At 41.1% G+C, this 27,007-nt stretch overlaps 1 protein-coding gene across 1 annotated transcript in view; it reads left to right on the top strand.

The window, feature by feature from the left end:
- ncanb (neurocan b) overlaps nt 1-27,007 on the top strand; it is a 115,963-nt gene that overhangs the window by 50,496 nt on the left and 38,460 nt on the right. The window contains exons 5-9 of the mRNA XM_077584278.1: nt 1,608-1,782; nt 3,617-3,744; nt 3,925-4,218; nt 5,833-6,540; nt 12,863-13,993. Coding sequence (XP_077440404.1) covers nt 1,608-1,782; nt 3,617-3,744; nt 3,925-4,218; nt 5,833-6,540; nt 12,863-13,993 — 2,436 coding nt within the window. The remainder of the gene's footprint in view (nt 1-1,607; nt 1,783-3,616; nt 3,745-3,924; nt 4,219-5,832; nt 6,541-12,862; nt 13,994-27,007) is intronic.

Below are 27,007 nucleotides of genomic sequence, written 5' to 3'. Positions count from 1 at the left end.
AGACAGTCAGTAAAAAAAAAAAAGTTTATAAAAGGTAACAATTGTATTTAATTCCTTTAGAATCAGTTTAGACCAGTTTACACACACACAAAATAGGGGTGTCAGGCGATTAAAATCTGTAATCCTAATTAATTGCATGACTTAAATAGTTAACTCTCGATTAATCACAAATTTTATATCTGTTCTTAACGTACAATCAAATATTTTGTCTAAGTTTTCATACTCTTGTTAACATAACTAATATAAATATGGCTGCATCTTTTAGTCACTGATACAGCCATTTCATAATAATTCATAAAATTGAGTTTATACTGTAGTGTAAAAAATTTGTGTGATAATGATTTGTGTTGGCAATTTTTCTGCCACTAGATGGCATAATTGCATTTGTAAGACATTGGTGACAGCTTAGTGCATTTTTCTTTTCATATTAGGAGCTACCTAAACTTTAACATGAAGTAACGTGAAATTCTGCACATTTTTAAAACTGTAAAATACAACTTGACCACAGTCTCCACAAATATATGCATTATTATTAAATTTATTACTACAAAATTTTGACATGGACGTGTCTGCTGCATTGTGACTGGAATTCCCCCAGTACAGGTTTTCCAAGTAAGAGGTGGTCATTAATCGCGCATTAAAAAAATTTGTGGCATTAAAGTAACTTTAATTCAACTCAAAACTAACGCACTAATTTTGACACCCCTAAAAAAAAAATACATTCTTATACTATCACTGCTCCTCCTGCTACTTCTTGCTGCCCAAACTGTCTCTCATCTTTGCTTTCGGGTTAGTGACGGCCGCAAATCGCTTCCCTCTGCGTTTATTTCATCCGTGTTTTTTTTCGGGTCGGGAACAGAAAAGCAGGTGAGAGGCAATAAGGAAAGGTCAAGCACAACCAAGGTCGTAACCGGGTAGTCAATCTGGAAGCCAACACTGTAAAGTCAGACATGACACGAAGACGATATGGCGGATAAGGTGGCTGGATAACGAGCCTCGTCTGGGTCCTGCAGGTGTGGGTGGTTGGCTAACGAGCTGAAGGGGGCACCAGGTGGCAGAGTGGAAAATTCCACCACAGCCGGAGAGCAGCCAGCCAGGGAGGATTGTGACAGACACGAAACACGCTGCCAAATCAACAGGGCAGTTCATCATGGTCAAGTCGGTCTCCTGACTTAAACCCTAAAGAGCATGCATTTTACCTCACAAAGATGAGATTGAAGGTTTTATCACCACGAAAAAAAACATCTGATGTAAAAATGCAACAGTTCAAGAATTTCAATATGAACTCTAACGACTAATAGGGACAAATAAGAAGTCTTATCCACTTTAATCTAGTTAAGGCTGTTCCAAATACAGAGTTTAGAGCAAAAATAAAGCTATCCTTTTTTTCTTTTTCTTTTTTTTTTGGAAACAAAAGCGAGTGGAGCCATGCATGGAAGGTGACATTTGTTGTTTGTTTTTAAGGCCGCTGTCTGATGCAAATATTCTCCAGTGGCTGCACAGATGGACGTGTCAGTGCGCGACGACGACGTCCATGTGGCTTTCTGTTTACGATGCTCATGTTTCAATGCTCCGAAGCTGACATCTCTCGTCTCTCCCCGCTCCAGGCGTGCTCTTTCATTACCGCGCTCCCCCCGACCGTTACGCCCTGTCCTTTGCCGACGCCAAGAGGGTGTGCGCTGAGAACTCTGCGGTCATCGCCACGCTGGGTCAGCTGCAGGCGGCCTTTGCTGACGGCTATGAGAACTGTGACGCCGGGTGGCTGTCGGACCAGACTGTGCGGTGAGGCTCTTTCGGTTTTGTTACCACAGTGATTCAAAGGTGCGGGAACTTGTCCACATTCACTTGATTGGTCTGCAAATGATCATTTACTACAAATAAAATGTATTTAAAATTTATTTTAATTAATTTAGTTATATTTAAAACAAAAAATTTAAATTAAATAAAAATAAGAATAAAATAAAATTTAAAAATAAATAAATAAATAAAAATAAGAATATTTTTTTTTTAAATGTATATATAAAAAAATTAAAATAAAATAATAAAATAAAATAAAATAAAAAAAATAATTAAATTAAATTAAATTAAATTAAATTGAATTGAATTGAATTAATTAAAAAAAATACTTTTAAAAAAAAAAAAATACAATAAAATTTAGGATGAACCTAAAATGCATTACAACGTTTTAGGTTAACTTCATTTCACCTTACATTTCTTGACTCGATTAGAATTGATCTTAGCGTGTCATCAGCAAGTTGACACAGAGATGCAGAGAGACTGGATGAGTCACAGAAAGGCATGCACGTGGACCGTTAGAGAACAGCAAGCAGTGACCTATTCTGTAACTGATCATAATGGCTACGGCATCAAAGCTATTTTCAGAGTATGTAGGCGCTCCATGATTGCTCCTGATGGCATGTTTGCGCACACATTTGAACAACGCTCCCCACTGTCAGCCATACCAGGCCCGTCGGCATTAGTCGCCTCCGAGCTCAACTGGGCTCATATTTACATTTGAATTACACTTTACTGCGGTCGTCAAGGAGACTGACTGACTGTTGTCTCGCTGGCAGGTTGTTGTTTTTTTTCCCCTTCCGTCGCCCTCCCTCGTACTCCCCTTGGTTCCACTGGGGACACGGCTAATTGGTCCGCATTGAGGAGGCTCAAAGTGAACATCAGCCAAGTGTCCAATTAATAGCGAGGCTGCCATTGATTCATGAGCTGGATGGGGGTTGGGAGGAGAGACCACTACCAATGAAAATAGTGTGTGAAAAAATCCTGTATGTACAGTAGTGTGTGCTTCGCAGTCTTTTAATCATCCCCATGTGAAACAACAGCTAAAGCCGGCGCCTAAAATACGGCTCACCAAAGCGCTGGAGGGATTCTGAATGCTTTTAACCTCTCACTGACTTCCCACCTTCACCTCGCTTGAGTATGAAATGTGTTTGGAAACAATCACCAAGCAAGATGGATGTACAGTATAATTATTCAACACTAAAGGGAACGACTTGTTGTTTCTTAATTGCCTTGAGCGTGTTGTGACATGTTATGAATGGCGTGCTTGCACTTTATTACACCACTGGGAGATGTTTTTTTTTTTTTCATTTTCTTTCTAAGGGTAATTTTGAAATAAAATAAAGCCGAGATGCTAATGAAAGTAATTTATCTAGGAAGGAGACAATCATTCCTAACATTGGAACCTCAATAAAGTGGTTGGAGAAATATGCCTCGAGTCAAGCAAATATTCATCGGCGAGTCTTGAGAGTAGGTTACTAGCAATGGCAAAGGCAGGTGCCGGATGACCCAAAACACCATCAAAACAATTACTTTTTTGATTGGCCAAGTAAATCCCCAGACTCAAACCCCAATGAGCATGCATTTTAGCTACTAAAGAGTAGAAACTCCCAAAATAAAAATCTATTTAAAAAAAAAGGCTGTGGAAAAAATTGCAAAAGTTTGTTTTGTTTTGCCACTATTGCTAATACTAATTAAATACTTAATTTTACTTACTTTATCACCGCCATGTCCAAATGAAAATATTTCCAGTTGATTGGAAAAATTGAGGAAATTGCTTTACTGTCTGTTTAGTTCAACCATCTCTGGCTGTGCTCTGCAGCTATCCCATCCAGTCGCCTCGGCCTGGTTGCTATGGCGATCGTGACGACTCACCGGGCATCCGTAACTATGGCAATAGGTTCCCGGATGAACTGTTTGATGTTTACTGCTTCGCCAAGCGGCTACAAGGTAAGGCGCCCGGAGGAGACAAGGTCCTTCCTTTTGGGTTTTAGTCCCCCCGCCACCAGGGTTGAATGTTCTGTTGGCTCAATCTGACTGTGTGGATTATTTTGAGTGGTTCTGTTTGCCCTTGAGCGCTGCAAACGTTTTTGCCAGCTTTTGTGAATGCTGTCTGTTTCTCCCTCCCAGGTGAAGTTTTTCACTCCACAGTGGAAGAGAAACTGAATCTGGCCACAGCCTCCACCCACTGCCACGCGCTAGGAGCCCAACTGGCTACCGTGGGCCAGCTGTACCTGGCCTGGCAGGCCGGCCTGGACCAGTGCGACCCGGGCTGGTTGGCCGACGGCAGCGTGCGTTACCCCATCAACGTCCCGCGGAAGAACTGTGGCGGGGACCAGCCCGGCGTGCGGACGGTCTACAGCAACCCCAATAGGACCGGCTTCCCGGACACCACGGCCATGTTTGACGCTTACTGCTACCGAGGTACTGTGTCACAGGTCCTATCCAATGGTTGGACTTTTTTTTTTTCTTTTCCAGGAGAGCTCAGTATTGTTCATTCGATTTGACATCATCATTGCTCTCCTTTTTTTTTTAAAAAACATGTAAATAAAAAATAAAAAAAATGTTTTTATTTTTTTATATATTTTTATTTATTTTTTATTTTTTTAAATGGACAGATGGGCAAGGGCTGTTGTGAATGAGGTAATAAATAAAATATGTCAAAATTTTCACTTGAATAATAAATTACAGAGCATTTTATTTTAAATTAATTTGACTATAATTAATTAACCAAATATTTAATCATATATATAAAATGTTATTTTTTTTTTTTCAGTTTTCACCTTGTATGTGTTTCTTTCAGAAGTGTTTCGACCCCTGGTCGCCCGCCATTCATTCCTATGGGGGAATTTTGACCCCTGGTCGCCCGCCATTCATTTCAATGGGGGAATTTTGACCCCTGGTCGCCCGCCATTCATTCCTATAGGGGAATTTCGACCCCTGGTCGCCCGCCATTCATTTCAATGGAGGATTTAATATTTATATTTGTCATTTTGCTCAATGTTTCCACTGTTCGCAGCGCATTCTTACCAATGCACATTCCTATGAGGATATTTTTAATTCCACAACCATGTAGGAATGATTGACATTTTCTATTCCAAGATGTCACGTCATAAGCTTGTGAATAACAATTCATTTTAAGTCAACAAAACAACAGCAGCAGCTGGGGAATATAGCAGCAGTGCATTTGTCACAAACAAGCTCGTAGATCATCATCTTTACGACATGAAGGACTGAAACAAATTATGTTCTCCAAAAGCTGAAAGGAGATGAAAATGTCAATATTGGCTTTAATAAAAATTTTTTAGGGGGACAGGCCAAGCTACATGACTATCTCTCTTGATGGCGTCTTATCCAAAACAATGCAGTGTATGCAAAACGGTGTGTGACAAGCAAGAGGAAGGGCATTAAAATAGACACAAGAAATTAATTTTGAGAATACAGAATAAAATACTTTTACTAAATTAACTAATAATTGCCCTTAGTTTTATATTTATTGTCAGGCATATAAATGGCATCAAATTGACATTGGCTAGGAAGTAGGGTAGTAGAGTGTTAAAATTAGGGATGGGCAAATACAAATATAATATAAATAATGATTATATAAAAATATTGTCCATTTTAGTTGTATGGTCTTTGCTTTATATTGATTTTCGTTTTGAGTCCAAATAATATTCATGTTTTCATTGTCAAAATGTTTGCATATTTTCTAAATGGATGAAACACAAAGGTCAGCAGCAAGCAGCCTCGCCTCGCCTTAGATTGCGCAATCCCTCACTAATTGGTTGAGGAGGCTTGTAGTGGCACTGGCAATTTCCTGTTTCTTCAAGTTTTAAATTTTCTAAATGTATTAGTTATTAATTGTGTTACATATTTAGTCTTGCTGATTGCATGATAATGCTTTTTTTTTTAAAGAAAAAAAAAAAACATCAAATGAGGCATACAGTACTCTGCCTCACTAACCGACCACTGCATACAAATAAAAGCTGAAAATCTTTGTACTTTTTGAGTAAAAATGTCCTCTTGTGTGTTTTTTAGCCTACCAAGCCTCAGATGTGCAAGCCGCACGGGCCCTCGCTTTACTCCACGCCGCCATCCCAGCTGCACAGGCCGACTCCCCACTCAGCCCATTTCCCAAGAGCTCCCCTCAGACGGACCTGAACGAAGCGGCCACGGATAACTCCTCTGACCTCTCCGACGAGCACGTAGTCATCCACTTGAGGCCCGTGCAGGGTTGGGATACCAAACAAGACGGCAACCCGACCAGCCGATCCCACAGACAGGACCCCGACGACCCGAAAAGCAGCAATGCTCCGTTGGAGCTGGAGATCCACGGCGGGTCGGCCCAAGAGGAAGAAGATGCTTCTTTTGACACTTTCCCATCAGCGGCCTCCACCACCTCCCAGCCTCACACCGCTAAAAGCATGCTGGCTGACTTTGTCAACACGCTAATGAAGCCTTTCAAGTACTGGGCTGGTCCTGGGATGGGGGAAGCTTCCAACAGGAACCAAACTTTGAGCTCACAAGCCAGTGAAAACAAGGGCGGCCGGGACAACGCCATCCCGGAGCACGGGAATGACGCTTATCCCTCCAGGCTTCTCCATGCGAGTGGATTACAGAGTGCTGAGGATGGTCTGTCTGAGCAGGAGAAAGAGGAGGTGCCACTGTTTCCATTACTGCCTGCAGTCCAAAAAGCAGGGGAAATTGAGGCCACCACACAGCAGGAGGGCAAATTTGCTGGTAATGGTAAGAATGTTTTTATTTATTTGCCTCTATTTAATATCTTGCTGTTTTTCTGCTGGAATGAAATAGATCAACTGCATTTCTTTATTATAAACTTGGCTTGTGAGAAATCAGTGCATGTCCCATTTATTTGTTACAAAATGATATCATGCTGTTTCTGTCCTGATTTATTTTGCCTCACTTTTGCAGTAGTTTTTCCAACACAAATTTAGTGTTCGGAATCCAAACGCAAATGGCGCAGATACACTAACATATTATGGTATTTTTGTGCTATCTGAGTTCATAGGGCACTGTTTATGTACCCAGCAAAAGTCCAGTACAAAGCGCAGTCTAACTGTGCGCATTATGTATGAAGTTTTCTTTCTTTTGCTATATTGCTTGAGTAGCGCAAATAGTCAAGGGCATTTTGTGCCATTTTTTTTAAGATGGAACGCAGAGGACTCCCGGCCAATCGAAGCAGCTCCCTCATTCCCATGAAAATCAGAATGGGTGAAACGCACACAGTGCTTGACATTGTGCAAGCATTGACTAGCTGTCACGGTGTAGTCACGGAGCGGCGTGATGTCTGTCGGCGTGTGGAGTAGAGGACCCAAAATGCAGGGAGGCAGGAGAACCACGGCAGGAGTGCGGGTTAGACTGACGTATTTTATTGTCCAAAATCAAATCAAAATGACAGAACGGAACTCCGGGGGTGACCGTGACAAACGGCAATGATCCCACGCCGACTGATCACCACCCGGGAATTAAATACACCCACACTAATTGGGGGACTAGTCACACCTGGGGCCAGGCACAAGTGGCTGAGGGCCCGGATTGGTTAACCCGCGGAAGGGCGGGAACCCACTCAGGGCCCTCAACCCAAAGCCAGATCTTCCCAGACATTACGCTAGCAAAGGCACGCGCTCGAGATTGGCGCGTGCAAAGTCCGTTTTTACCACAACGTGGTGCCAAACAAGGGCAATTAGATTTGCCCCAGCACAAAAATGAAAATGCGCCCCTCAAAGTAGACATTTTTTACACAGATTTATTTATTTATTTTTAAATATTACATTTATTTTGTACAGTAGAACAGTAATTCGGGGCATTTGTTCATTCTAAATGATTTTTAACATTGAAAACAACAGGGATGTGATTTTTCAACCCAAAAAAAAAAAAAATTCCGTTTTTTTTTTTTTTTTTTTTTTTAGTAGTTCATTGTGTATGCACATGACTCCGACAGATAACATCTTCTGCTATAACAAAGACATTTGTGGTATGCTCTAATATGAGTTACTTTTCATTTGGTCATGATACAATTATTTGTTCATGAAATTTGAACTCTTCAACATTATTTATGTGTTAACTTAGTAATCACATTAGTTAGATATGATGATATTCTCAGTGATAGTTTTTAAAAGCAAAGGCAGTCCAATGTTTTTGAATGTGACTGATTTTGAGTTGACTAAAACTGCCATTTTATATGGGATAGTTCAATATACATTGAAAATTTATGTTGTTGTTTTGTCTATTTCTTTGTCATGTGAGTGCATTGAAAGTACTTAAAAACATGGAAAACCCATGAGCTCCGGGGGGCTGCGCCCCCCTTGCCCCCCCACCAGGGCACTGCCCTGGACCTAGCTGGCCTAGCTCCCAGACCCCCGGCTAAATTTTCAGATAATTTCACTTTGGTCAAATCACATCCCTGAAACAAAAATGTAAGTTTGATTTTGATGCTCACAATTCAAATTCATATTCAGTTGGCATTAAATTATGACATTAAATGGTGCATACCACAAATTTAGCGAACTGTTTAACCCATAATAAATTAATAAAAATGTCCTAGTTAATCCATGAAAGAAAATTCTAATTCAAATTGCTAAAATGCTAAACATAAATGCATAAGCACGGACTTTTTTTTTTTTTTATCATGCGCTTACTGGACAACATCGGATTTAAAGACTTAAGATGCAATGAACAAATAAAAAAAAAAGTCAAATTGAACTCAGTGGAGTCCTGTGCGTCCATCACAGAAACACATGCCTCCTTCACAATGTTTCCAGCTACACCTCGGTCGGACCAAATTGATGTGACAGAAGAGCTGACAGGCAGCGTCGATGCTCCTGACATGATTCACACAGCCTTGCAATAACTTCTCCTCCTACCCTATATATTTTTTTTTCATTAAATGTCATACCTGCAGATGGGTGGCGGTGGTGTTCATCGCACATCTCTCTTCCTCGTCTGTCTCTCGCATTGTCACCCTCCGCCGGCAGTTTAATATTACCTCTGCCCGACTCCGCAGGGATTCTTAGGGTAGTGAAGTGGAGTCAGTGGGAGTGTGGGGGGGTTGGGGTGTTGCAACATTTGCCGATTATTTTGCGCTTTGCCAAGTAGATCAACAGCTTTTTGTAGTTTAGTTTACACGATTTCCTCTGAAAACGGACACTTTTGGAATCGATTATGCTCCGTTTTGGATATTTTGTTTATGTCTAACAGCCTCATTGAATGAACAACACGGGCCATTACTGCATGATTAAATCCAGATTAACATATTTTTTGTGCATGAGTGGGCATAGTGAACGTATTAGCATCAATTAGGTTTGCCTGCCTCCTATGGAAATGATTCCCATGCTTGCGGACCTCGCTTAAACGTCAGGCAATAGCTTTTGAATAAAACATTCTTCCTTTTAATATTTCATGCCAACAGTATTTGTGTATGTTCTCCCTCTGGTGGTAATCTGTTCTATATACATTTACACACTCGATAAGCGGTGATGTCGGGTTAGCCTAGCCCGGGTCCTCTCAATAACACCACTGGCCTAAATAAACACAAAGCAGTCATGAGTCTTAAACGCTGACAGGATGAATTATTGATGACTGAGACGGTGTCTGCTTTAAGGCCAGGAGCAGATAATCTACTAGGGACCACTTGGTCTAAATAAACATGCAGGAGCCGAGTCGTTTCGCTTATCGCTTTCTGCAAAAGCGCAAGAAGTTATTCCAGTAAAACAATCCGGAGGAGAGAAACCGAGAAGTGTGAAATGACTTTTGAATACATCCTCCCCTTTCTCCTTTTTCATGTTTTTTTTTTTTTTTTTTGGTGCACACTTTCATCTTTGTGTGGCGCTCAAAACGGCTCAATCAATTACGCCATGATGCTCCGCTAGCTTAGGAACGAAAGGCCCCAAAATTTATAGTAAAATGTCTCCAGCAGGGCCTGCCCGCCGCTTGTGAATTAGGATAAAATATACAAGAAAAATGCCTCCCGGTTGCATGCTAATGTTTTTTACTGCTCCAGCGCAGCCGCGTTTAAAGACTACAAAGAGCACTTGGGAGGCAGCTCAGTACATTAGAAGCTCTTTTATTACTGAGGGAAACCTGAGCCTTCCCACTTATACTGTAGTCTAAGCCTGTACAGTTGCATGTCTTATCATTAGGGCTGAGTTGTCCACATGTTTTACTGGTAAACTTTTGTTTTTGTTATATGCACTACTATTGTTCTGTTAGAGGCTAAAAGAAAGCAAAAGGGATTCGGACAAAATGGGGGCAGGAGGGTTGTGAATCCTCTTCTACACAAATACAATTTCTATATTTATGTACTTTATAAGAACATATAGTAGTGATGACATGATTAAGTTGAATGCAAACCATTAAAAAATGTTAGCATTTTTAGCATTACGCTAAACTGGCATTATTAAGGCCTATACATTTTTTTGGTTTTTAAAATACAGTACACAATATGTAATACTGTACTTAACATAACTAAATGTTTCATTTGTCACTAAACTTCAACTAGGAGTGACAATTAACAGCTTGAAGCTGTAACTATCATTCTGGTTTATGTTGCGGAAAGAGGCTAGTGAAGGGTGACCAGATTTTCAAAATTAAAAACCAGGGCGCTACAATTTCACTGAAAATCAAATATACAATAAATTCTCACCAGGAACTTTTAACAAATTTAATCTCTGGTTATTCTAGTGACTGGTGGTTGTGTTATTACTTTAGCTAATGCTAAATGCTATCTTGAATGACTCTAAATAAGCTCCAAACAAGTCAATGTGTCATTTACCTCGCAGTCAGGAACTTTTAACAAATTTAATCGCTGGTGATTCTAGTGACTGGTGGTTGTGTTATTACTTAAGCTAATGCTAAATGCTATCTTGAATGACTCTAAACAAGCTCCAAACAAGTCAATGTGTCATTTACCTCGCAGTCAGGAACTTTTAACAAATTTAATCGCTGGTCATTCTAGTGACTGGTGGTTGTGTTATTAATTTAGCTAATGCTAAATGCTATCTTGAATGACTCTGAACAAGCTCCAAACAAGTCAATGTGTCATTTACCTTGCAGTCAGGAACTTTTAACAAATTTAATCGCTGGTCATTCTAGTGACTGGTGGTTGTGTTATTACTTTAGCTAATGCTAAATGCTATCTTGAATGACTCTAAACAAGCTCCAAACAAGTCAATGTGTCATTTACCTCGCAGTCAGGAACTTTTAACAAATTTAATCGCTGGTCATTCTAGTGACTGGTGGTTGTGTTATTACTTTAGCTAATGCTAAATGCTATCTTGAATGACTCTAAACAAGCTCCAAACAAGTCAATGTGTCATTTACCTCGCAGTCCCAACATTGTAACATTGGAAACACGTCACCAGAAACGCTCAGCTCACATTCGTAAGTTCATGAAGTAACTGCAGCATTTGACTACATTTTCTATGGTTCTTAGACAAGGAAGCAGGAAGTAGTTCTAGTGCCGGTACGGCAACGTAGATGAGAGTAACAACGCAATTGTGAATGTGAAAGTAAATAGGAAGGAATTTAACAGTTAAATTCCTTTTTAATTGGTTTATCGTTTAAATCAATATGATAACTGTCGTCGACAAACACATGGCCCAAACAACTGGTTTTCTGGCTGGAGTAAAAAAAAAAAAAAGAAACGGGACGACGGGCCGGGTCCTGCATAAATGTGGGACAAAAAACAACGGGGATGGTGAAATCCGCCAGGACTCGAGACACAGGTCTCAAAACGGGGCTTTTTCATTACTATACCTGAGATATGTGCTGTTTTATTGTAAGACACTTTTTTGGATGTATCTATACTGTAAGTATTTTTCAAGAAGAAAACAGCCAGGATCAGGACAGCATGGAGGCAAGGGAGTTGCTAGAGATCAAATTTCTCATTTCTTAGATCTGTTTTATGTGAGAGTCACTAATTTCGCATTGGTACAGTTGCCACTCAGTGACGGTGTGAGAGTGAAAGGTTGTCTCTCCCCACATATGTGCCCTGCGACTGGCTGGCAGAAACTGTGTTTTGCCCAAAGTCAACTGGGATAGACTCCAGCTGCTTGCATCCCTGAACAGGATAAGCGGTAAAGAAATTGGACGGACGGTTTATGTGATTAAAAAATGCTTCAAAAGCCTCTGTGTGTATTCTGGGGTATACAGATGTGGCTACTTTTAGCATTGCTTAGCGCCTAACAGCAAACACTGTAAGCTCCCAAATCAAATGTGTTGTAGGAGGAACAGCTCTGGGTTTTCCTTGACAGCTGCTTGCCAGTCAAGGGCAGGAGCTGAATCCACTGCTTAGCCACTAGCAAATCCCCTCCCTGCCTCAGCCAGTGTGCTTTGTATGCTTTCCTCAGTCTGTCTTGTGCTGCTTTTTGTAACCATGACTATTATTCTCGTCCAACATTAGACCGATCGAGGAAAGTGGACAGGGGTAGGACAACGCAAAGGTAGTAGGGTGGCTAGCAGTTAGCAAACATGGCAATCATTTTTCCTCTGGTCGTTATCAAGATATTCTGTGCTAGTGCCAGCTGTACACGATTAAAATATCCTTCAACCAGAAGCCAGTCGATCTCTTAAATTGGCTACTGGGCACTAGCAATTCTCCTGCCTCAGCTGGTGTCTTTTCCAGGTTTGAACGCGTTTCTCTGTTTGTCTTGTGCTGCTTTTAGTTCCATTTGATATGCTGTGATCAGTCAGATTTTTCAGGATTTGAGAGATGGCCTGAAGTCTATTGATTGCGCAAACATTTGGAAAGACATAATAGTTAAATCTTTGAAGCCTTGTAGTACTTCCCAAAAGTTGTGGTCTTGAATGGGGTTGATTTTTGTGCATCTGTATAAAAACCTGCTTCAGATCGTTATTGCATCTCAGTTCATAAAAGTGTTTGTCACATGTTCACAAAGCCGTGCTTCCTGTACTGTTCATGGAGCTCATGTAATCCGTTTTTTAATGTTTAATTGCTAATTTCGCATCCATTAAATTAAAAGCAGCCCACACCTACCCACCCACTGTTAATGCAATTCAATTAAATACTCTGACTTTGTGTTCCCCGTAGGGATAACTGCAGTGGGCCCGGAAGGCAAATCAAGCCCTAGTGAACGGGTCAAGTTTCAAAAAGGAGATCCGGCGTGGGCCATCAAGTCATTACGCCGCTTCAGAGTAGGTTTTCCCAGGAACGTTGACAGAAGCCGCACTTGGGAGCCTCTGGAAGCCAAATCGGGGCCCCTTGAGATGATAACTCTGCCCGACTCTTTTCACCAGGACACAGTGGAAAACTATTCTGGTGAGGGGAGGTACCAGGATGGAGATGAGGTGCAAACAACCGCCGCAACTGGGACAGATCAGAAAGAGGAGGTGGAGGGGAGCAGTGAGGGAAATAGTTATCATGTGGACTTTGCCAATACCGTTCCAAGCAGTGAAGTCGAGCTCAGTCCAGAAACGGATTCTTCTCTCCGTCAAAGCCAAAGTGAACTTGTGACTGTGGCTGAACTCAGCACTTCGTCACGGTGGCAGCTCATGGCACAACCAACCACCACCACCTTGCCTCAAACAGCCAAGGAGGCCAGGGGTGAGATCATCTACGTTCACCGGCCTGATGACAACCTCTCTTCTTCATCGTCACAAAGAGGAGAAAGTGGCTCTAGTGGTGGCTTCCGTCCCGCTCCTAAGAAACAAAGGAAAGGATTGAAAAGAAAGCCAGGGCGCGGCGCAGCCAAGGTGGTCACTTCCACACCAGAGTCCTTGATGGATGTACTGACCACCACAGAGATCACCACGGCGCAGCTTCTGACAACCAGAGACACTCCGAGCACAGATCCGGCAACAACAGCAGTCACCAATGAACTTTCCTCCAAAGGCTTCCTCGCACAGGAACCATCTATTTCTATCTCATGGATGGAGAACACCTCAAGCAACACGGAGGGCAACTTCTCAATGGAATCATCATCAACAACAAGCGCCAGTCGGTTGACGAGCGCTGGGTCAAACTCGAAGGACGCCGTTACGGAAATGGAGTCGAGGTTGGCAGTGTCAGAATCATTTGTGTTTGGAAGTCGCTGGATCCCTTCCAAGGGCTCCACTCCCAAGTCAGAGGAACACAAGACTCCGGCGGTGACGGACAGCAAAGGCGCAAGAAACCCTTTTGGTATCCTGGTACCCAGCTGGGCTTATGGTTTCATCCCACCAGGTTTGTTCACGCTCGTTATTGTCATTATATCTTGTTAGAAGACTATCTTTGTCGTCCGCGTGTTCGTTGTTGTTCGGGTAGAGAGAATGTTGATTTTCTGAATACAGAGTGGAAATCGGTGAACAGGTCCTTCAAAGGATTTATTTTACACAATATTCTGGGCACAAGCAAGTTTACAGACAAATGGCTGCAGTTCCTCTCGCAAGTGTGTAGTTACAGCGGACTCACAGCTTTCTTATACTATCTTGAAAAGCAGTATTCCAAACCCCCAAGCCCCCAGGAAACAGCCTTCAATACACATGAAGACAGCCGGAAGTAGATAAGACTTTTTACACTTTTACAGCATATCATCCAATACACATTGAGTTCAACCCCAGACACTGGCCCATTGATGTGGAAACAGACGAGGTCCTTTAGACATGATGGCATGAGCAGAAATTGTGACAGCACTTACAAAGACACATCCACAGATAAACGTTCTACTGAGGAAATAAGTAAATTAAAACAGTCATGACTAAATCTAGGCAGAAGACTCTCAACAATCTACAAGCGATTATCTAATTATCTAGTCATGATTAGTTTGATTGTTCAGCTCAATGGGAGACAAACAGTTGCTTTTCTCAGGCAACATGCAGGTGTCCTGGTGCCAGTTTGTAATTGAGTTTTGCGTACAAGGTTTTGGAATATGGGAGGAAGTTGGCGTATTTGGATAAAAACCACGAAAGGTAGTAAAGCCAATGCCAAGATTCGGACTGTGAGGCAACATGCTGCCCCTAACATGAATGATGCATGCTAAGTCTATTTCTTTCGTTCCCAACTTGGTGTAGAAATCAGTCCAGGCAGCAGTGAGGTGAGAGCATCCAGGTCTTAGTAGCTTAATTAGAGGGTCGGCGTGAGTGCAATTAGGTGGACTGTGTGGGAGACAAAGATCCTCGCCCACCCCCAACAAATCAATGGAGACACAATCTTACAAGATGGGCCTCATAATTGACTGCACTCTCGCCTCCCTTTCTAATTGTTTTTCATTCATTCCCTCGCTTTTGTTGAACCCCCGCCAAACAAACATCGGCCGCCTCTCTTTCGCCGCACCGGCGGTTGCGCTTGTTTGTCACAGCATGTTGCCATTGATTTCGCTGATAGCTGATGGGGCCGCGCCACCGTGGCGGCAAAGCACAGAGAAAATTAAAATCATTTCTCACGGCGCCGTCTGTGTAATATTCAGCTCGCAATGTGTTTTTAATTGAAAATTTCTTGGAGCACAGCCTTCTGCCCACTGTTTTGTGAGTTCAATCTATTACATGGCATTCTGGGACTGTTTCTTTGGGGTTCTTTGCCGACTGGCTGGGCAAAATCACATGGGGCGCGCATACGACATAACAATAGAAGCATTACTTGTTCATGGGAAGCAACACTGTAAAAAAAAAAAGTCATATATAATTTTATATAATTATATATAATTTTATATAATTTTAAGTTTTATAAGCACATTTTATCAGTTTATTTATGTTTTTTTTTCTTTTCTTTAAAACTACTCAAAGGTTGAGGAACAAACTCAGACAGCCACTCTACCACCTGAGCCATGCCGCTCCTGCTGTGTGTTCGTATAGTGGGGTCAGGCGGAATCTTTGTATCTCCTAGACCCGTTTTAGGTCTCATTTTGGACACACCAGCAATGCAGTATAGTGGCAAATGGCAAGAGTGGCATGGCTCCGGTGGTAGAATGAAGGTCATGAGTTTGTTCCTAAAAAGCTTGAGGAACCTTTTTTTTTTTTTTTTAAATTATTTATTTATTTATTTTAAATAAACTGGTCAGATGTACTCAAAACCGTCCGTGTAAAATTTGCTTTGAATTTCGGAGTGGAAAAAACTTTAGTATGTTAAGTAAATATTACTCTTTTTTTTAACAGTGAACCAGAATAGGTGAAAATTCCTGCTATAAAGAAAATATTGAAAAAAAAAAATACCCAGTTTTTTAAACAGTTTCTTTGAACTCCAAGTTTTGTATAAATGTTGACACATACCTATGGCTCCAAAAAATATCGGTCAAATTGTTCCATCACGTTTGTGACAGTTGTATACATTTTTTTCTACGAGTGCATTACCTCGCATAATCAGCGTCTCTTATAGGATGACATTTGAATGGGCGGCTCATGTCGGACGATTACAAGAATAAAACCCCCGCGTCGGGGTAACCTTTTGTAGTTGTCAGGTGTACTGCGGAGGAAATTACAGCAGGGAGGGAAAGGGCAGCGGGGGTGGACAGCTCGAGATGGAAGAAAAGAGAATAAGAGCGAGGTTAGTGTGTCCTCTAAGGTGTTATACTGTAGGTGGGAGTATATAAACTTCACAGTGATCAATAAGAGCCTTGTCTTATGTCTGTTTACACAAAGGGCCACTTCGTTTTTTTTTTTTACATCTTCCTTTCTTTGGCATTGTTACGTTCTCAGACCTTTGCGTTTGCCCTCTGTCATAACTTTGGAAAACGTTCTCACCGCTTGTCAGACTGGCCTCAAACACGCACGTGTAAAAACTAAACGTATAGAGTCATGAGTATCTTCATAGGAATTTATTTAGGATTTCTTGTCCTCACTGTCTAATGAAAAATATCTACCCAAAAAAATCAGATGTTTAAAAAAAATCATTTGTATCCCACTTCAGTGATGTCATGTTTATTTTCAGTCTTGTTTAGTCCCTGTCATGTTTAGCCTCTGTTTTCCTTGTGTGTTCCCCCTTGTCGTGTCATTTCCTGTTTTATTGTGAAAAGTCTGACTCCTCTCGTTTCAGGTCACTTGCCCTTCCTTGTGTGGTGTCTGTGTCAACCCTGATTGTGTCCACCTTTCCCCATTACCCTCATGTGTCATCCAATCAGTGCCCTCAGCCAGGTGTGTCTTGTTATGTCATTAGTGTTGGTGTATTTAGTCGGTTGTCTCCCCCCTGTCTGTGTCGGTTCATTGTTGCCACTGTCGTAAGTCTTTCGCCACGTCACGCTGACCTCTTTGCCTTATCAGGATCCATGTCATGTTGTTAGTCTCGCCTTAGTTGTTTTGCCATGTTTTGTTAGTTCAGTTTATTTTGTATTTTGAAGTTAGCTTTTTTTGATTAGAAATTAAAACCTCTTTTTGGACTGCACCTCTGCCTCCTTGCTCTGCCTTCCCGCATCTGGGTCCTAAAGCCCCCGCCTTACTGACAAGTGAAAGCCTTTCTGACTTCAGTTTTTTTTTTTCCCCAAGACTAGACGACCAGCAACATCAATAGTCCCTCAAAAAAAATTGGAGAGTTAAAATTCAGGAGCTGAGAAAGGTTGAAGTGTGCGAGTGTTTGGCATGAAGGGGTGACGATAAATGGAATCAGGGGCAAGCCAGAGTGGCATATTACCAGTGTTTCTGCGGATGGATGTTGCAGGTTGTCCGCCAGCTCAGAGAAGCCAAATTGATTTGTCTGCCCCGTCCTATTTCTGACGCTCATATTTCTCTCTTTTCCGGCTGCTTCCGTCGGCCACGACCCTGTGTCTTTTGTTGCTCTTTGGTCTTTGATGTGGATCGGGTTTTGATCTGCCTCTTGAACCCAGCACAGTCGGGATTCAAAGCAGTCAATCCCTATTGGCTATATTCTCCCGCTTAAATTATTATTATTTTTTTAACTATACCTGGTCTTGAAGCACTTTTTTCTCTAAATCTATCTATATTCTTCCATCCACACTTCTGACACACCTATCATGCGTGACTTGGGAATGAATCCACTCGCACCGTGATTCATTTAATTGTGAGGCCTTGTGAATGTCAATGAAATCCAGAAAGGGACAGGTTTTGTTTTGAATTTTTTTTTTTTATTATGTATGGCATAAATCCATGAACGACATATTTTAACAAGCACATTGGTATTCTTCATTTATATTGTGACAGTGAGTTAAAAATGACAGTTATGCTACTAGGCTAACAAGGTCAAACACTATTACTGCTTATTTAAGGGACTCGGTTGCCAGAGGGCATAAAGCACGTGCGCAAACTCTTCCGCGCATTGACTCTTTGTGTGCACAAAGTTGTGAATTAATGAGGCAAGACAAACTGTCGAGAACAAGCTTAAGTGCACAGGGGAGAACTCACTCTCGTGGGCCTCGAAACTGCATCACTGGGCTGTTCATATCTCACTGCCACGCACATACATAAATTTGACTTTATATCAAACGTGGCTCTTGAGCACAAAAGTGCTGCCCTGACTTCAGTATCGAAGTATTGAATTCCGTCACCGATATTTATACACAATGTATTAGAATAGTTGACGCTTATCACATGCTAGCACGGATCATGTTTTTAGCTAACGCTCCGCTTTGCTAACACTGAACCTCTGCTTACCTTTTTCTTCTCTCAAAGATGCATTTTCAGAAATAGGCAGTTTACAAAAGATTTATATTTATTCCTGAGACGCGATTTGTTGTCTACAAGCAACAAAAAGTATATTTTCCAGAATATACTATACAGACGCTCCCCACCTTACGAACGAGTTACGTTCCGGACGATCGTTCGTAAGGTGAATTTGTTCGTAAGTTGCTTCAGTGCTATATTTTGTATTATAATTTATGTTTAAAGCCTATATAAGTATATTGAAGGTTTATATAAGTATGTTTAAGGCTTGTACAAGTAACCTGCATTGGTTTGTACTGCAAAAAACTTTTAATAAAATGGAGAGAATACGTACAGTACTGTACTGTACTACGTATGTTAGAGAGAGAGAGCGAAAAACGCACACACAGTATGTACATGTACGTAATAAGATAAATAAAATGAAGTTTAACTTACTTTTGGAAGATGTACTCGATGCTTAAGGAGATGATGGAGGAGGAGGAAGAGGAGGATTTTATATCATGAGAGATTCTTCGTCGTCGCTGGAATCGGCTTCAAAAGTTATTTCCTGCTTCATGGGGACCGGCGTTTCTTCCTCCTCCTCCTCGCCACGTTGCTCAGCCTCCAATGAGCTCTCACAGCGCCAATCGTCGGTATTAGCGGCGGAAAGAAGCACTACGCGCAATACAAAATCTAACTTACAGCATTTCTTTCCGAACATTTTTCGACATACTGTACGCGCAGAAATGTTCGTATGTACCGTTGTTCGTAACTCGAATGTTCGTAAGTAGGGGAGCGTCTGTATATCTTTTCATTTGAAACCGTCAACAATCCCGCGAGGCTTTTATGCTACTTTGGCAAAAATGTCATCTGTGGAGGAAATGAAAGCTCCTCTGCTTAAACAAACTCACCAGGATATGTTACAAGGCAAACATTTGCAAAAGTGCGATAAAAGGATGAAAGAAAAACCGCATGGCTGCTAAATAATTCAATAAGGGATTTTCTACAGTGTAAATAAGTGTAATCAGCGGCTTGAATGTTCATTTATTCTTGAATAGTCGATAAAAACTCAACAGCCATGTTTTAGGAAACGCTAAATCAGCTTGTAAAAGTGAATTTATCAACGCAAATGCAGCCTATAGGAAAAGCTGTCTGAAAGGAGTATGTTTATGATGTCATAAAGGTGGCTTATTATCTCTGCTGTCACAACACAACTTGATTATTGGTCCTCTGGAGGCCCGTCACAAGCTGTTGTCTTTTACTTTGCACACTGAACCACCCAGATGTCCTATTAAGGCAGACTAATGACTGACTCTCCTGATCTTAACCGTTCCCGCATCTCCCCCCGTCGCTTGAAACAGAAAGCACTTTTTTTTGGGTTGTTTTGTATTATGAACACTTTTTCATCTCACGCAGCACTTCCCGGGATCTTTCGGGAGCACACGCACACACAAAAGCAGAGTTTAATTCAGTAACAGATGCTGCATGCTGTTTCCCCCTCGCACAACATACTATTTAATTATTTATTTCTCTTGTTGGAAATGTGTGCCTCATGCTCACATATTGTTAAACATTGCAGTAAAATTGTCTGCATTTCTTTTTTTCTTTTTTTTGCCCCCCGACTTGGCACAATGGCCCCTTCCTTCGAGGGCCATGCATTTAATGGAAAAAAAAAAGTATGATGTAACCATAAAAGTAATTTATTAGTTGATTATTAACATGTGATGATATTTGCAGAAATCAGACGATCTCGTTGACGTCATTTTCCGGCGACTTCTAGTTTCTAATTTGAAGTTCCTGATCGTAAAAGGGTTACAAGATAAGAGTACCGGACGCCGTCGCGAGTACCAGTATCTTAAAACGAGGCCGGATATCAGCCCAATACCAATAACGGTGCTTGCCCATCCTTAATAAATATGTATAAAGAGTTGATCATGAATCATTTTTCTTTTCTTTAGGTGGTTAAATACATTGGAGAAAATAGCATCCTAATTACTACAAAACAAACAGGCGGCTGGTTCGGTGTTTCAAATACTGCCCCAAATAGAAGACATTCAACTAAATATGTACGTTCAAATTAAAATAATAAAGGAAAGACAGAAATGGAGGATTATCTATATAATTTAATGTGCATAAAATGATCCAGGGGAGGATTAAAAAAAAAAATCAGGTACCGTATTGGTGTTTTGGTTTTCGGCATTGATTTCCTAATTTTCTGCCAAGAATTTTAATTTCGGTGCATCCCTACTAATGTAACATTATATTACTTTTAAATTGAGTTACGTTGTTGAGTTACATTGAGTTAAGTTAGATCAAGTTGTTTTTACATTGAGTTATACTGAGTTACGTTACACTGAGCTTCATTCCATTGAGTTACATTATGCCGAGTCAGGCAAGTCACGTTACGTGTAAGTTATACTATGTCAGTTACGTGGTGTTACATTACGCCAAGTCATGTTACGTCAAGTTGGGTTACGTTGAGTTAGGTTATGTAGAGTCATGTTACACTGAGTTACATCACACACAGTTATCTTAGATTGAGTTACTTTAGTCCTATGTCATCTACGTGGAGTTACATTATGTTGAGTCATGTTATGGCAAGTGAGGCTACGTTGAGTTAGGTTACGTCGAGTCACGTTACGCTGAGTTAGGTTACGTTGAGTCATGTTATGGCAAGTGAGGCTACGTTGTGTTAGGTTTCATCGAGTCACATTACGCTGAGTTAGGTTACGTTAGTTAGGTTACGTTGAGTTAGGTTACGTCGAGTCACGTTACGTCGAGTTACATTACGTTGAGTCATGTTATGGCAAGTGAGGCTACGTTGTGTTAGGTTTCGCCGAGTCACGTTACGCTGAGTTAGGTTACGTTGAGTTAGGTTACGTCAAGTCACGTTACGCTGAGTTAGGTTACGTTGAGTTAGGTTACGTCAAGTCACGTTACGCTGAGTTAGGTTACGTTGAGTTAGGTTACGTTGAGTTAGGTTACGTTGAGTCATGTTATGGCAAGTGAGGCTACGTTGTGTTAGGTTACGTCGAGTCACGTTACGCTGAGTTTGGTTTTGTTGAGTTAGGTTACGTTGAGTTAGGTTACGTCGAGTCACGTTACGTGGAGTTACATTACGTTGAGTCATGTTATGGCAAGTGAGGCTACGTTGTGTTAGGTTACGTCGAGTCACGTTACGCTGAGTTAGGTTACGTTGAGTTAGGTTACGTTGAGTCACGTTACGCTGAGTTTGGTTTTGTTGAGTTAGGTTACGTTGAGTTAGGTTACGTCGAGTCACGTTACGTGGAGTTACATTACGTTGAGTCATGTTATGGCAAGTGAGGCTACGTTGTGTTAGGTTACGTCGAGTCACGTTACGCTGAGTTAGGTTACGTTGAGTTAGGTTACGTCGAGTCACGTTACGCTGAGTTAGGTTACGTTGAGTTAGGTTACGTCGAGTCACGTTACGCTGAGTTAGGTTACGTTGAGTTAGGTTACGTTGAGTTAGGTTACGTTGAGTTAGGTTACGTCGAGTCACGTTACGTGGAGTTACATTACGTTGAGTCATGTTATGGCAAGTGAGGCTACGTTGTGTTAGGTTACGTCGAGTCACGTTACGCTGAGTTAGGTTACGTTGAGTTAGGTTACGTTGAGTCATGTTATGGCAAGTGAGGCTACGTTGTGTTAGGTTTCATCGAGTCACATTACGCTGAGTTAGGTTACGTTGAGTTAGGTTACGTTGAGTCACGTTACGCTGAGTTAGGTTATGTTGAGTTAGGTTACGTCGAGTCACGTTATGATGGGTTACATTATGCTGAGTTACGTTACATTGAGTTACCATACCTTGTGATACGCTACGCCAAGTTACGTTATGTCAAGTTTATGTCTAACCGGGATAAATTATGCTGGGTTCTGTTACGCTGATAACTTAGCTGCGTTGTGTTTCATTGCTTTGTGTTGCAAGGTGCATAAAGTTATGATGAGTTACATTGGAGTTACGTGGCTTTCCATTGTGTTACATTGATATACAGTATGTTACTTAGCTTTATGTTGCGTCCATTCTGTTGATCAGTCTATAATGTGTGGTCCATGTTTATGTTTCGGGTAGCTACTCAATTACTCCAGTTTTGCTTGACATGAATTGTCTTTAAAAAAAAAAGGGTCCGTACACAAATCCTGCCCTCATCTGTGGTTGCGTAAACAAATTAGCTTATTGCTGTCACACACACTTTGGTCACACTTTAAGGCACAAACTACTCAGACTAGAGTCCCCCATGCCTTGGAGGTTAGCAGCAAAGATTTCCGAGGGATGAGCTCACACGTCCTGCTGCGCTTTCCCACTGAGCCCCCAAAGCAGCAGCATTGGCGGCGTCGTTCGGCTCCGAGCTTCCGTCACAGCGCATCACGCGGCACGGGTGAGCGCCCTCCTCATGCGGGTCGCGTGGGACACACACCCACATGATCAGTCTCCAGCGGGAGGTGACGTCTCGAGGGGGGTGTGCCGCGCAGGTGTAAATTACATCCCGGCGAGAAAAGAGGCATGTTTGCAAATTGCAGCAGCGTCCTCAAGGGATGTTCCAAAAGTGGGTTGTTTCTACTAGCGGGGGGTTCTGAGAGGTCGCACGGAGTTCTTTGTGGAGTTTTAAAGCGGGTCTCCAAGCAAACGCCCACGAGCTTGTTCTTCTTATTAATGCCGCTTGCCTGTCAGAGAAAAAGGTTGATTTTTACCCACAGCGGTGGAAATATGCAGGCAGGCGAGGGACTGTGAAATCCCCAATCTGTGCTTTCTTATTCAGATGTAGGGCTCTATTCCTTTTTTTTTTTATAATACATCAGGGGAAAACATGCATTTGCACAAGTTCAAGGAGTCTGTGTGTTCTTGTTTGGGAGATATAAAATGAACAAAAAGAACTTTGGTGATGAATTTTTGCCTCCATATGATGTCATCCCTTTAAGCAGCTTTGTTAATCCCATTTATGAAAGTGGAGGCTGCAAATAAACAGCGCAAATGCGTCCAAAAGCCGGATAAGATGTTTTGTATTTGTGGTAAAAAAAAATCTTTTTCTTTTCCAAAATAAGTACTTACATTTATAAGACGTGATAATCCAAACACTGCTGGACCATGTTATTGCATGCGTTACAGTTAATTGAATTTTTTTATTTATTCCAAAATTTTGCTGCTATGTTTTTTTTTGTTTTTTTTTTCTGGAGAGCTCAGTATTGTTCATTCGGTAATTTTACCGATTTGACATGTCATCATCATTGCTCTCTCTTTTTTTTTTTATATATATATATATTTTTTATTTTTTATCTTTTTGCGGCTATGCTTTTTGGACGCAAGGCAGAAAGAAACAAGTCCGGTACTAGCAACATCTGTATTTCCCGGTTCTCAAAAGTGTAAAGACTCGAAACAGTTCCCTGTTGCACGCCACTGTCATTCAAGATTGTACATGAAATGAACATATCACACAGCACCGCTTCTATTTTGAATGTTACGCTTGACATGCAATAATGCATTCTCGCTGATATACACAGTAAGTCCTTGCATGAATAGTTGATGATGCGTGGTGGACTTTTACACACACATCTTTTTTTTTCTCCTACCTTCTTCCTGAAGTGTGTGCTGAAAATGGTCAGATTATTAAAAATACAACAGCCTGGAAATGAGTGCAAAGGCGCATGGAAAGAAGAGGCCGAAGAATTTGGACAGCTTGCGAGTGATGAGGAGCCAAGATGGATTATAATATCCTTGGCGGTGTGAAAGGCGAGATAACACCGTTGATTTAGGACAACCTGGGAATTGTCAGGTGTAACGATAGTCCTCTTTATCCTGCTGTCAGAAACCTTTTTTTTTTTTTCCCAGCTTGCTGTTCTGTTTGTCGATTTTACTAATGTACTCTTGCCAGGTCATGCTAACAGTTACAACAAAAAATGACAAAAGGGATTTTCCCTTTTTAAAGGGCCACAAATATTTTGGCGTTGTCTTTCATTCAAAGCAATAACAAAAAAAATTGTCATTGACGTGCCCAACAAACTCCCTTTTTGACTCATCATCATAACACCACCAGCTGAGCATTTTTCATCGGACTCATCACAGCTAAGAAAATGCATTTTTTATTCCATCACACAGCTGCTTAAATGGATCACCAGGCAGTACTTTAATGTGCCTCAAGGCTGAGGATTCTGAGAGCGGGATTTGCTTAAAGTCCCTGTAAAATGCAAATAAATGTCTTCTAAAGTTCTTAACAACCATCACAAAATTGAATGATTACGGGAAAAAAATGACCAAAATGCAGATTTTATATGAGTTCAGTGCAAGTTATTTTGTTGTTCTTATCTTTGTATTTCGAGGAAATTGCTCTCTAAAATTTCTATACGTGAATCTTCATCACTGCGTCCTCATTAAGGACGTGGACGGACCTCTTGCTGGTTGGATGGAGAACGCAACTTTTTTTAATGACCGATTTTCACTGCCCATTTTCTGGGGGGGTCCCAATTTGGTGGGAGCGTCTGCCTCACACCAAGTGATCTCAAACGTTTTGGGTCCAGAGGCCACTTTTTTAAGGACCCTCAAATAATGCTACCATGCTACTAACTACCATGCATACGCTTAAATAATAAAGGAATTAAGAAGTTTTGAGGAAAAAGTCAGTGATAAATATTGTTTATTCATTTTGACTTTTGAGAGGAAAACATGTTTTTAATAGGGATGGGCGATACCTGGCCTTATTTCAAAGTATTGGTACTCCTGACGGCGGCTGATACTTGTACCACCTCTTGTGGCCATTTTCTGATTAAGAACTTTTTTTTTTTTTTTATGGAAAATTCTTTATTGGGATATATAGGTCTTTCTTTAAAATTACTTTTTTTTTATATAGGTATCAAAAGTACTTGTGGTATCAGTACTTGATATCGGTATCTGTGACTAAACTGATACTGGTCTGGAAAGAAAGCTTGTCAAACATCCCTAGTTTTCAATAAGGAAATGGCCCTCTGTAATACACACGTGGACAAATTTGTTACCCTCAGTTAATGAAAAAATATATATAATAAAAGAAAGAATAATTATAATAGCAAATGCAAATTAACTAATGAAAATCATGACTTTTGAATTGTGGTTAAACAATATTATTTTTTATTTTTTAAAGAATAAAAAAAAAAGTTGTAATCTTTGTAAAGCCAAAGATAAAGTTACAGTGTACAGTACAAAACTCCAACTAGATATTTCAATGGAGATTCGAACCCGGATCTCTTAACACTCTTTCAATGTGCATATCACCTTTACTGCTAATACCAAATATGTAATCTCATATGAACGTCAAATTCCAAACTAGACACTGCGAGACAATCCGGGTTCGAACCTCAGCTCAGGTCCTCTTATTTGCCGTTTTCCTGTTGGCACAAATATTAATGTCATGAGGACAAGCACTATCAAAAAATGGGTGGATGGTAGTGTGCAAGTGTAATGTTTTCTTTAAGGTATCACCACCTACTGGTCTGGCATGCACATTACAGTGTTTTCAGTCGTTTATTTAAGGTCAGTGTGACAATTATGTCCAATGAAACTTTTTCATACACGCAAAGAAAAAATAACTCCAGTTTTACATTCAAGCATGCAAGTAATGTTTGTTTTACGTTTATTATTCCCGTCTGTCAAGATGAGTCAAGCATTCAGCTGTGAATGTGAAACTGTGATGAGCGCCGTCAACAGCGATTTGCAGCATTCCTTTCCCCTTTTTCCAGTGTTTGCCTTGAAATGCTTTCCTACGTGGACCAGTAGATCGTGGATGTTGCATGCAGTGTTGCTGTTTCATGCTTGAACAAACACGCGCGGGTGTGTGTGTATTTGCAGTCACACACACACCCACACAGAAATAGAAGCTGTCTCCCCCTGCAGCGCTCATCAATCCCAGCCTGTCAGAGACATCTCTTCGCGGACAACAACAATATTTGTAGACTATACTGTGTGGCCGAGCCTGCTGGAACACTGTGTTCTCATCGCAATTTTAGTCAGAAATCCAAAAAGAGTTTTGGATGAAAAAAATAGGCTTTTTTTGGGGGGGGGTATTTATCCCCTAATAATAATAATAATAATACACTGGTGCTGTAAAATATGAGTGACTGGACGTATGTTTTTTTGTTTTGAAAAATAATAGTATGCAAAAAAAATAAAAAATCTAAAATTGCTCAATCCTAATCTCAAGGCACCACTATAGTCATTTTCCCACATCATGTCACTGATTTATTACTTGGCCGCGCCCTTCTATCTTTTTTTTGTGTCATCATGACTGCACAAACACGTGTTGGCCATGCATGTTACAACATCAATATTTCACCCACTGAGCCTTGGCCGCCATGACGATGGCCATGAGGGCTCTATTAAAGCGGCGGCAGCTCGGCAGTGTTCCCGCGCGCTCCGCCGCATCGCGCTGCAGGATTAGCTTCTCAATGCCGGACTCGGGTTATCGGGCTACGACCTCCAAGAGGAGTCAGGGGGGCTCTTGAATGGGCCGAGGCATGATCGCAGTCTCTGCAAAGCTATTACAAGGATCACTGGGTACGAGTACAGCCACAATGGCGACTGATAAGCACGAGTGCGAAAAAATATTGCTGCGAAATGACAAAAAAAAATTAGGTATGGCCACTTAATGACCTCGTTTTGACTTTTTAACTCATTCACTGCCATTGACGG

The sequence above is a fragment of the Vanacampus margaritifer genome, chromosome 13 (assembly GCF_051991255.1).
Source record: "Vanacampus margaritifer isolate UIUO_Vmar chromosome 13, RoL_Vmar_1.0, whole genome shotgun sequence".
NCBI lineage: Eukaryota > Metazoa > Chordata > Actinopteri > Syngnathiformes > Syngnathidae > Vanacampus > Vanacampus margaritifer.
This window is presented reverse-complemented; position numbering and strand designations above follow the sequence as displayed.